At 47.8% G+C, this 13,068-nt stretch overlaps 1 protein-coding gene across 1 annotated transcript in view; it reads left to right on the plus strand.

The window, feature by feature from the left end:
* The window catches only part of LOC128830151 (disintegrin and metalloproteinase domain-containing protein 20-like), a 191,173-nt gene that overhangs the window by 60,387 nt on the left and 117,718 nt on the right, over positions 1-13,068 (plus strand). Inside the window, exon 10 of the mRNA XM_054015910.1 lies at positions 1,767-1,848. Within this exon, the coding sequence (XP_053871885.1) occupies positions 1,767-1,848 (82 nt within the window). The remainder of the gene's footprint in view (positions 1-1,766; positions 1,849-13,068) is intronic.

The raw sequence follows: 13,068 nt of genomic DNA on the forward strand, positions 1-13,068 counted from the left end.
TGCTTCACAAGCGCACAAGCTGCCTCTACAGCATCTCTGCAGGAAATTCCAATACTAGACATATGCATGATGGCCAGCTGGAGCTCCATCCACACGCTTGCTAGATATGAGGTGCTGAGTGAGGCTTCTGCTGCAGAGGGGCAGTGGAAACTGAAGTACTGCAAGCATCTTTGCTGCTGGCTTCCTCACACTCCAGTCAGCATTGCTTGTCAACCACTCTTGTAGAATACACTTAGGGACCAGCACTCGAAGAAGAAATGATACTCATCTGTAACTGGAGGTTCTTCGAGATGTGTGGTCCGTATCTTTAATCCACTTCCTGCCCTCTGTACTCTCTGCTCTAAATTCTATTGGGTTTGCAGTAAGAACAGGAACTGGAAAGGCATCAGCCTACGCTGCTTCTTATGCCTTTGGTCGGGAGCATGAGGAGATGTTCTGTGCACGTGTGGGCTGATGGACATTGCTTATTAGAATTTCCAGACTCAGGCACAGGGTATGCATGCAATATCCATGTGTGGAATACTGATAAAGACCACACATTTTAAAGAACTTCCAGTTACAGGTCAGAAAATGGAGGTTACATATTTTTGACATTTTCTAGTTAGTTTTGTTGTCTAGTTAACCAACCACCTGAAAGAAATTTTACAAGTGTTACTAGTTATAGATTCAGATTTGGAGCTGCAGCATGGGTGAGAACCTAGGAGAGGGTACCAAAAGATTTCATATTTTTGATCTGTCAAGGTGCTGTTTGTTAACAGAGAAGGTTTGGGTATCGAGATCCCGGAGTTAGGAATCTGTGTTTGGAGACACAGAAAACAAATTAAGCTGGTGAAACTTTGGATTTCATTCCCTCAATTGTTTTATTCTTTCACAACCCCCTTCTAGCTCTCCGAGACCCATATTCAAGAAAGCACTTAAGCACATGCCTGACCTTTAAGCATGTGGCTAAATCCCACTGAAGTCATTGGGATATACATGGGCTTAAGTACTGTGCTAAATTGGAACGTGAAAGTGCAGGCAGTCATAGTAGGCTTACTCAGAGCCCACCAACAGCCCTATCATTTTAAGCTCAGGTACCAGAATTCTTGAAGGCAATTTCTAGAATTAAATCACCTGTCAGATATCCTATATCAAAATGAAATCAGCAGCTGGAATCAAATAGATATTTTGTTATTGCGTATAAAAGGTCACAAGCTGGGTGTATCTGTATACTTTTACCAAACACTGCAAAGTAGACTTCACCTCATTGGGTGGTGATGGGCCTGTCTAAGCTGCCATGTTTATGTAAATATTTTCATTACCCCTTTTGCTGTACTACTGTAACCCAGCTAACCAGTGGGGAAAATAATTTGGGACAGAAGATCAGATGATAATTTGTACAGTTACATGAAAGCCAATTTAAATCAGCTGAGGATCTGGCCCTAGGTATGTAAGAATGGGACAACTGAATTCTTACATGTGTATTTGTCCTCACATAACATAAGTGACTTATCTTTTAACATGGTCACTGCTCTCAGCAAAAGTCACTTCAGCAAAGATGTTTGCAGTTGGTTTTGATGGGGCAGACTTTAGCTAGTAAGTAACTCTGGATTGGTGCACATTTATGTTATGAGAAGAGGTATTTACAAGTAAGAACAAATTGTTTTCTTATAGTTCTAAATACAGATCTATCACTCTTTTACTTAGACTGAATTTATTTACAACTATAGAGAACAGTTTAATATCAATTGAACATTTTGTATCATTTACTGTATTTTGTATTATAGGGGTGGAAGATATCCAGGGGGTCTTGGATTTTCATATGGAGACAATCTGTGCACTAGAATTCCCTCAGTAGCTGTTGTCAAAGTATGTGAATATATAGTCCATAGTATGTACACTTCAAAAATTGATATCTTAAATAATGTAAATATTTTCATCAGTAAGATTATGCTAATAATTGATTGTTTCATAGCATTTAAGCCTAGAAGTATTAGATCATCTAGACTGACTTCCTGTATATCACAAGGCATTAAATTTCACGCAGTTATCCCAAGATAAAGCCCAATGACTTTAGTTAGACCAAAGCCTTTCAGTCCTTAGGTGACTAAACTGTTATGTGCCACAGGCAGAGAACAGGAGAGACCAAGGTGCTACCAGGGCTCATGCAATGGTAAGGAATTGACTAGGTGAGTTTTACCTAGATGATCCCAGCATGCGATACTCATCCCATGCTGCAGAAGAAGGAGGAAAAAATCCAAAGTCCCTGCCAAGCATATATGGGGGGGAAATTCCTTCCTGAAAATCTGGTGCTCAGTTGGACCCTGAGAATATGAACAGGGCATACCAGCCAGTCATCTAAGAAAGAGGATTCCCTGCACCTCCTCAAAGTCCTGGTCCACCCATCCAGTGTCTCAACTCCAGCTCTGGGTAATTGAATACACTCTGGTGCTTCAGAGAAAGATGGGAAAAACCCAGAGCACATCTGGTCAATTGTGCATTTCAGGAGCAGGAGGAAATCCTTCCTGACCCATGCAAACAACCAACTGAAACCCTGAAGCATTCAATTTAATTATATTCCTTGTCCTATTGCAGAACTGCAAGTGTTATGAGCACATTGAGGGCAATGCAGATCTTTCTGTTCTCTCCATGGCTCATGAAGAGAGATAATGAACAAGGGTTTCATAGATTCACAGATTTCAGAGTCAGAACGGAGCACTTTGACCATCCAGCCAACAACCCATATAGAAAGGCTGTAGAATCTCTCCCAGAATCTTGATTAAAGTATATCTTTTAGAAAGATATCTAATCTGATTTTAAAGACTCCAAGTGCCGATAAACTGTTCCAATGTTTAATTACCCTTTCTGCTAGGAAATTGCATCTTATTTCAAGGTTGAATTTGTCTAACTTCAACTTTCAGCCATTGGATCTTGTTATGACTTTGTCAGCAAGACTGAAAAAAACCCTTTATCAGATATCTGGTCCATGTATGAGAGAGGATCCCCAGGGTGCAACCTGGAACTGGGGTACCCCTGAGTCCTCTGTCCCACCAGACTCGGCTTCCTCTCACTGTGATGTGTGACAAACTGCAAACCTCTGCCAAGTACTGCACTTACACAGGCATCCAAAGGCAAGGACATACCCAGCTGAGTTTTATGAATACTTCTCCCTGCCACTCATGAGCTAACAATAGAGAGGTTCCAGGAAATTCCCTCCAGCTCCCAAGCCTTGCACCCCAGAGCTATACTGTCCTACCCTGGTCAAAAGCCTGACAAGTGTAAGTTTATTACCCAGTCCACCCCTCCCTCAATGTGGAGAGGACATGCACCAGCTTTTGTACCTGAGCTGAGGTTTCCCAAGCACTTCAAGCAAAATACACTGTTTTAGTTAAAATATAAAACAGATGTATTGACTACGGAAAGATAGATTGTAAGTGATTATAAGGGATAGGCATAAAAAAGTCAGAGATAGTTACTAAGGAAAACAAGATAAATGCACAGTCTAAATCTGAGACCTCATTACACTAGGTAGTATTTAGATTAGCAATTTTCTCACCGCACTGAATGTTACAGTCCTTAGTACACAGGCTTCCCCATGAAGCCTGGACCAGTCTCCTCTGTTGAGGTTTTCATCTTCTCAGTGTGCTTGTTGCTTCCAGCATAGGTGGGGGAGGAGAAAGGCCAAGACATGCTGCAATTGTTCCTTATTTTATACTCTCAATCCATGTGCCTGGAAGACACTTGCACAGACATGTCCCGGCAAGCTTTGTTGAGTCACAGTGATCACATGCCTAGTGGGCTTTGTTGAGTCGCAGTGATCCAGTAAGCCTCCATTGTGTGGATTTGGGAAACTCTCACGGAATTGTAAATCCCTTGAGTACAGCTCCCCTGCTGATTAAAGGTCATGGAGCACCCTCCTGGGTGGAGGTACTTTGTATATTTCAGTGACACACAGCAAAATCTTATAACTTTATACACACTAATGATATATCTATTTGGACAGAACAGGAAGTTTCAGCAGGTCATGACCTTTCGTATGATACCTTACATGGTATGCTTTGTGTGAAAGATCACAACCATATATGGATGATGAATATGGGGGTTACAGGGTGCCATGTTGAGGTACAGTGTGTCACAGTGTGTAAAAGCTATACACAATAATCAAGTCATCGCTCAAATGTCAATAAGCTGAATAAGTTAAGCTCCTTAAGCCTCACATCATAAAACTACTTCTTCTTCTGCTTGCTCATATCCATTCCAGGTTAGGTGTATGCATGCCACCTGCACAGTTGTCAGAGATTTTCCCCTCAGTGGTATCCATTGGGCCGGCTCTAGCACCCACTAGTGCTGCATGCTCATGTGCCGATATAAGGGACCTGTCAGTCTCCGCATCCTCTCAGTTCCTTCTTAATGCCAGTGACAGTAATTGGAACCCTCTTGCTTTGGCAAACTCTTACTCACTGGTTTAGTCCTTTTCACTGTTTTTGCTATCCCAGTTCTTTATTTTCTCAGTTTGGACTGTTGTAGATTAATGATATATAGTTAGGTGGCACTTCTTGCCCTGTTAGCGGAGTTTTGTTCGCACCCAGTACTGGAACATGCATTGGTTCTCGGGTTTTAAACCCTGTACCTCCTGCAGCAAGCCCATGCCTGTGAGTGACCCCACTCGTTGTCTGAAGTTCCTGGGAGAGACTCATATAACGGACTACTGCCAGGTCTGTCAAGACTTCAAGCCCCATAAGAACAGCCATACTGGGTCAGATTAAAGATCCATATTCACCAGTATCCTGTCTTCCAACAGTGGCCAATGCCAGGTGCCCCAGAAGGTACGAATAGAACAGGTAATTGTCAAGTGATCCGTTCCCTGTCACCCATTCCTAGCTTCTGGCAAACAGAGGCTAGGGACACCATCCCTTCCCAGGCTGGCTAATATGCGAGATCCCTACCCTCTGTGCTGATAGCGCCAAAGGCAGGCACCTCAGCCCCGGCTCACGCCTCAACTAGGCTCCCACAGACTGTTGAGGCAGAAATTCAACCTCCCGGACAGGGAAAGATTCCGCGGCACTGAGCGCCTCAGCGCTAAAAATAACCGCGGTGCCTGCTGCATGTTCTGCCCCGGTGCAGACAAAGACATCGGCACCGCACGCCTCTGGGCTAAAAATAGCCGCGGTTCTGACCGCGCGCTCTGCCCCTGTGCCAGGAAAAATCTCGGCACCGAGCCTGCCTCCCGCCCCCGTACCCACAGTGGAGCCTCTGCAGAGTACCTCCAACCAACCAGGGCTGGCTCTGGCTTTCTGGCCGCCCCAAGCAAAAAAAAAAAAAAAAACCTGCGGCGCGGCCGGAGCCAGGGTGCAGGGGGACTCCCTGCCCTGCAGATGTGCCCTGGCTAGCGGGGGAAGGGGGAGGGAGCTGGGGGAGAGAGAGAAGGGGGGCGGCCAGGGCTTCATCGGGGCGCTGCCACGTGGCCCCTCCCACCGTGCCCCCTGCCGGGAGAGCTCTACACCGCTCCAGTCGGTTGGGAGGGAAGGACGTGGGCTGTCCTGCCGGGCTTGCTGCAGGGCGCTCCCGTCCTCCACGCCGCTGCCCCCTACAGGGCGGCTGGAGCAGAACAACACCAAAAAAAAAAAAGTGGCCATGCCACCCTAGGATTGGGCGGAATGCCGCCTCCTACAAGCTGCCGCCCCAAGCACCAGCTTGCTCGGCTGGTGCCTGGAGCCGGCCCTGCGCCCCAATCAGCCAAACAAACAAACAAAAAAGAGCCATGATCGCAATCGCGATCTGCAGCGGCAATTTGGCGGAGGTCCTTCACTCCGAGCAGGAGTGAGGGACTGTCCGCCGAATTGCTGCCGAACAGCCGGACGTGCCGCCCCTCTCTGAAGTGGCCGCCCCAAGCACCTGCTTGGTAAGCTGGTGCCTGGAGCCGGCCCTGCAACCAACCCACGGCACCGCTCACACTTTCACTTTCGCTTGTTAACACGCTAGAGCACAGTCCAGGCGCAGCACAGCCCAGGGAGCAGGAGTAACACTTCTTCACTCAAAGCGACCTCTCAGTGCCACCTGAGCCTAACTCTCTGCTCCTAGATATACAGGGCTTACTCTTCGAACACCCGCTCTCACCACCTGAACTGGCTCCTTCACTGGGAGTGAACCTGATCTACAACAGAAAGCAGAGTTCTCCGCACCTCCCTCACCTTCCTCACCTGAGCCTTTTCCACCTCAGGCAACAGTCCACAGCCACCAGCCTCAGTTTCCCTACTTTGCCCCTCCGTGGGCGACACCTGGGTTCTCCTACCCCAGGGGTCGGCAACCTTTCAGATGTGGTGTGCCGAGTCTTCATTTATTCACTCTGATTTAAGGGTTCACGTGCCGGTAATACATTTTAATGTTTTTAGAAGGTCTCTTTCTATAAGTCTATAATATATAACTAAACTTGTTGTATGTAAAGTAAATAAGGTTTTAAAAATATTTAAGAAGCTTAATTTAAAATTAAATTAAAATGCAGAGCCCCCCAGACCGGTGGCCAGGACCTGGGCAGTGAGAGTGCCACTGAAAATCAGCTCATGTGCCGCCTTCGGCACGGATGCCATAGGTTGCCTACCCCTGTCCTACCCCATGCCTTCGCCTCAGTGGTACCCTTGGCCACATCCTCCTACCACTCACCCTCAGACCTCTTCCATGAAACCACTACCTGCTTCTGTGCCTCGATCTCCAGCTCCGTCCATTTCTAGAGAACCTGAACCCCCTTCTGAGAATGTGAGTTTTGAACCATATCCGGACTCACCAAACCCTAACTCTCCATCTGCTCCAGATGGAGCCCTCTCCCCCCGGCCTCCACAGAACATGGATGACTGTAAACAATTTCAAGAACTTGTCAAGAGCGTGGCACTCAGTCAGGACATCCTCCCAGAAGAGCTTCAGGAGACACAACACAAACTCCTCAGAATCCTTCAACCCTCTGCGCCCTCAAAGATCGCGCTGCCTATAAATGAGGCACTCCTGGAACCAGCTGACGCTCTCTGGCACACTCCAGCTTCTTTATTACCAACCTGCAGAAAGGCCGAACGTAAATACTATGTTCTCGCTAAGGACGCTGACTTTCTATTTTCTCACCCACAACCGAACTCTCTCGTCATGGATGCAGTCACACAAAGGAAGAAACAGCCACAATATCGGCCCACCCCGCAAGACAAGGATCTTAAACACCTTGACGTCCTTGGTCGCAAGGTTTACACGTCCTCCACCCTACAATTCAGGATCGCAAACTATTCTGCACTCCTCGCCAGCTATGACTTTGATAACTACAATAAACTTTTTGAATTCGCCTCCTGCATACCAGAGAATAGGAGAGCGGACTTTAAATCAATTCTGAGCGAGGGCCAATTGATTTCCAGAACTGCCCTACAAGCCTCTTTAGACACGGCAGACACGGCAGATACAGCAGCCCGTACGACTGCAATGGCTGTGGTTATGCGCATATCTTCATGGCTATCTGCAGCTGGAATTCCTAAAGATCTGCAGACCAAAGTGGAGGACCTCCCCTTTGATAAAGACAAACTGTTTTCCAAAAAAACTGATGAACTACTTCACACAATGAAAGATTCTAGAGCGACGCTGCACACCCTGGGCATTCACCCATCTCTTCCCAGGAGATAATGATACCAACCCTACCAAAGGCCGGGTACACAACAACATTATCGGCCTGAACCCACACTATACGACATAAATAGGAATCGCACTAGACCCCCTAAGCGCAGACAAAATCAAGCTCAAGCAACCACCTTCCATCCATCCGGGAATAAACAACAATTTTGAAATGTTGGTCAAGGGTCTGTGCGAACACCCCTTGATTCCACAGCCTACTGCCGCAAGAGTTTCCAACATGCCTGGCAGCGAATTACACAGGACCGCTGGGTCCTCAAGATAGTTCAGTCCGGTTACTCTATCCCATTCATATCCTATTCTCCTACCCTTCCCCCTTCCCCGTCCCTCTTCAGGGACCCCTCTCACGAGCACCTACTTCGCGTAGAAGTGGCTCATCTTCTCCAGGCGCAGTGGAGCCTGTGCCGACGCAACATCAAGGAAAAGGTTTCTACTCCCATTACTTCCTGACTCAGAAAAAGACTGGGGGATGGAGGCCTATACTAGACCTATGCCGACTGAACAAATTTGTGAGGATACAAAAATTCAAAATGGTCACACTGGGCACAATAATTCCTGCACTGGATCAAGAGGACTGGTTTACAGCCCTCGACCTACAGGACTCTTATTTTCATATATCAATTCATCCAGCTCACAGATGCTTCCTACACTTCACAATCGGTCATGACCATTTTCAATATAGAGTTCTTCCTTTTGGCCTCTCCACAGCGCCGAGAGTCTTTTCCAAAACTCTAGCTGTGGTCGTGGCTCACCTCCACGAACATGGGATCACCCATACCTGGATGATTGCCTCATCAAGGGCAACTCCTATGGCAAGACACTCCAAGCTACCCGTTTCACTATCGCCCTCTTTCACAGCTTAGGCCTCCAAATAAATGTCCAAAAATCCACCCTGACACCTACACAACAGATCGAGTTCATCGGAGCTCATCTCGACTCAATCCAGAGCAGAACCTCGCTCCCATATCACAGATTCCTCGCTATCATGCATCTCATACGCACGCTCTCTATTTTGTCCCAGGACACAGGCAAGACTCTGTCTACAGCTCCTTGGTCACATGGCAGCCACCACCTTCATGGTCCAGTATGCCAGGCTGCACATGAGATGTCTTCAGGGCTGGCTCAATTCTAATTTCAAACCCAACAGACACACCTTAGGGACGCTGTTAACTCCTCCTCCCAACTTTCTAGCTTCTCTACATTGGTGGACAAGACCAGAGAACCTCTGCACTGTGTTTTCCTTCCAGCAACGATCCCCAACACTCATGCTCACCATGGACGCTTCCCTAATCAGTTGGGGAGCGCATCAAGGGGGACACAGGACACAAGGCCGGTGGTCCGCATCAGAGACGCACCTACACATAAATCTCTTAGAGCTCAGAGCAGTGAGACAAGCGTGCCTTTACTTTCTTCCCCCCATTAGGAACAAATCCATTCAGGTCTTAACAGACAACATAGCATGTATCAGGGTAGCAGCCGTGTTAGTCTGTATCCTCAAAAAGAACAGGGAGTACTTGTGGCACTTTAGAGACTAACAAATTTATTAGAGCATAAGCTTTCATGGGCTACAACCCGGGGAGCCCGATCACATTCCCTTTGCATGGAAGCCATCCGACTATGGAATTGGTGCATACAACATCAAAAACACATCATCGCTTCCTACCTACCAGGCTGCCACAACACTATTGCCGACGCACTCAGCAGGCACTTCTCGACAGAACACGAATGGGAACTGCACCCCACAATACTTCAACAGCTCTTCTCCCTCTGGGGCACCCCGTCAATAGACCTCTTTGCCACAACCCAGAATCAAAAATGTCCCCTGTTTTGATCCAGAGCGGGACTCGGGCCTGCATTCCTAGGAGACGCGTTTCTCATCCCATGGAACAACTCTCTCCTGTAAGTCTTCCTACCAATCCCTCTGCTACACAGGGTTCTTCGGAAGATTGTGGACGACAAGGCCCGGGTCATCCTTATTGCCTCGGGTTGGCCGAGACAGGCGTGGTATGCTTATCTACTCCGCATGTCCTCCCGTCATCCACGGGCTCTCCCCAACAGGCCAGATCTCCTTTCCCAGAACAACGGATGGGTTCTTCACCCCCAGCTCTTAAAGCTCCACCTCACAGCCTGGTTCCTTCATGGTTCCAAACCATGAACTAGCCTGTTCCGAGCAAGTCCGATACGTCCTCCTGCACAGTAGAAAAGACTCCACTCATAAAACCTACCTGCAGAAGTGGAAGCGTTTCGCCCTCTGGTGCTCATGTAATCACTTAACGCCCAATATGGTGACCCTCCCGAACATTCTAGACTAACTCCTAAACTAAAAAAGGACGTATTTTCGCTCAGCACCATCAAAGTGCACCTGGCGGCGCTTACCACCTTCCATGGCCTCTTAGAAGGTTATTCACCCTTTACCCACCCCACCATAAAACTCTTTCTCAAGGGCCTGCAAAATCTCTACCCTGAAATTTACCCAATGGCAGCTACACAGAATCTTAACCTTGTTCTTTATGCTCTCATGAAACCTCCATTCGAGCCCTTGGCTACCTCCTCTCTTCTCCATATGTCCATGAAGGTAGCTTTTTTAGTTGCAATAACATCAGCAAGGAGAGTAGGTGAAATAAGCGCCCTGATGGTCCATCCTCCCTACACAATCATCTCCAAAGACAAAGTCACTCTGAGACCACATCCTAAATTTCTCCCTAAGGTGATATCCACCTTCCACCTTAACTAACCTATATACTTACCTACTTTCTATCCCAAACCTCACAAGAATCCACAGGAAGCAACCCTGCACATTCTCAACGTCTGACAAGCAATCACTTTTTATTTAGACAGGACTAACCCATTTTGCAAATCTCCACGACTCTTTGTCTCCACCGCTGAAAGATTGAAAGATACCGCTATCTCTAGGCAACGTCTGTCCAAGTGGATCTCTGACTGCATCAGATCCTCATACCGTATTCAAAATATTTAACCACCCGAAGGCATTAGAACTCATTCCACTCGAGCTACGTCGACATCCATTGCCTTCCTTCATAACGTACCCATTTCTGACATCTGTAAAGCGGCTACATGGTCATCTGAACTCACGTTTGCCAAACACTATGCTATCACACAAGATAGCACGGCAGACGCCATAGTAGGCCATACAGTACTCTCTACAGTACTCACTGCCGCATCTCCAAAGCCCCACTGGCCATAGTGGGAACTGCTACACATTCACCTAGAATGGAGCACCCACAGGGACAGCACTTAGAATCATAGAATCATAGAATCATAGAATATCAGAGTTGGAAGGGACCTCAAGAGGTCATCTAGTCCAACCCCCTGCTCAAAGCAGGACCAATTCCCAGCTAAATCATCCCAGCCAGGGCTTTGTCAAGCCGGGCCTTAAAAACCTCCAAGGAAGGAGACTCCACCACCTCCCTAGGTAACGCATTCCAGTGTTTCACCACCCTCCTAGTGAAATAGTTTTTCCTGATATCCAACCTGGACCTCCCCCACTGCAACTTGAGACCATTGCTCCTTGTTCTGTCATCTGCCACCACTGAGAACAGCCGAGCTCCATCCTCTTTGGAACCCCCCTTCAGGTAGTTGAAGGCTGCTATCAAATCCCCCCTCATTCTTCTCTTCTGGAGACTAAACAATCCCAGTTCTCTCAGCCTCTCCTCATAAGTCATGTGCTCCAGACCCCTAATCATTTTTGTTGCCCTCCGCTGGACTCTTTCCAATTTTTCCACATCCTTCTTGTAGTGTGGGGACCAAAACTGGACACAGTATTCCAGATGAGGCCTCACCAATGTGGAATAAAGGGGAACGATCACGTTCCTCGATCTGCTGGCAATGCCCCTACTTATACAGCCCAAAATGCCGTTAGCCTTCTTGGCAACAAGAGCACACTGTTGACTCATATCCAGCTTCTCGTCCACTGTGACCCCTAGGTCCTTTTCAGCAGAACTGCTACCTAGCCATTCGGTCCCTAGTCTGTAGCAGTGCATGGGATTCTTCCGTCCTAAGTGCAGGACTCTGCACTTGTCCTTGTTGAACCTCATCAGGTTTTTTTCGGCCCAATCCTCTAATTTGTCTAGGTCCCTCTGTATCCGATCCCTACCCTCTAGTGTATCTACCACACCTCCTAGTTTAGTGTCATCTGCAAACTTGCTGAGAGTGCAGTCCACACCATCCTCCAGATCATTAATAAAGATATTAAACAAAACCGGCCCCAGGACCGACCCTTGGGGCACTCCACTTGAAACCGGCTGCCAACTAGACATGGAGCCATTGATCACTACCCGTTGAGCCCGACGATCTAGCCAGCTTTCTATCCACTTTACAGTCCATTCATCCAGCCCATACTTCTTTAACTTGGCGGCAAGAATACTGTGGGAGACAGTATCAAAAGCTTTGCTAAAGTCAAGAAATAACACATCCACTGCTTTCCCCTCATCCACAGAGCCAGTTATCTCATCATAGAAGGCAATTAGGTTAGTCAGGCACGACTTAACCTTCGTGAATCCATGCTGACTGTTCCTGATCACTTTCCTCTCCTCTAAATGTTTCATAATTGATTCCTTGAGGACCTGCTCCATGATTTTTCCAGGGACTGAGGTGAGGCTGACTGGCCTGTAGTTCCCCGGATCCTCCTTCTTCCCTTTTTTAAAGATGGGCACTACATTAGCCTTTTTCCAGTCATCTGGGACCTCCCCTGATCACCATGAGTTTTCAAAAATAATGGCTAATGGCTCTGCAATCTCACCCGCCAACTCCTTTAGCACCCTCGGATGCAGCGCATCCGGCCCCACTTGAAGAAGAAGGGAAAGTTACTCACCTTGCAGTAACTGAGGTTCTTCGAGATGTGTGTCACTGTGGGTGCTCCACTCCCCACCCACCTCCCCTCTACTTTGGAGTACTAGTAAAATAGCTCCACAGTAGAGAAGGAACTGAGGGGGGTGCAGGACGCAGGTGCTCAGGAAGATTCCAATGAGACGGGAGATACCATCTGAGCGCCTGCGTCCCGACCAGGTACTGCTACGGAAAATCTCCGATCAACAGCGCTGGGATGCACCGACACCTAGAGAGGAGCACCCACAGGGACATACATCTTGAAGAACCTCAGTTACTGCAAGGTGAGTAACTTTCCCTTGGCAGAGCAGGCACTGGCCTATACAGATGCAATGGCCATTTTGGAACCCGTGGGAGTTTTCCACTATGTAAGGGCCCTCTTCCAGACACTCTTATTCCATAGTCCCAGGAAGAAAATTGCTCCCATGCCTATGACCAGAATGCAACCCAGACTCTGGTACCGAGCCCAGTACTGAACCTCAGGACCTAAATATCTGGTACTCGGTCAGTGCAGAAGGAGAGGAGGAGGACCCCCTGCCAGTACAGGCCTCTTCTTCCTCCTCCACAGATGAGGCAGTGTCTGAG

The sequence above is a fragment of the Malaclemys terrapin genome, chromosome 1 (genome assembly GCF_027887155.1).
Source record: "Malaclemys terrapin pileata isolate rMalTer1 chromosome 1, rMalTer1.hap1, whole genome shotgun sequence".
Taxonomy (NCBI): Eukaryota; Metazoa; Chordata; order Testudines; family Emydidae; genus Malaclemys; species Malaclemys terrapin.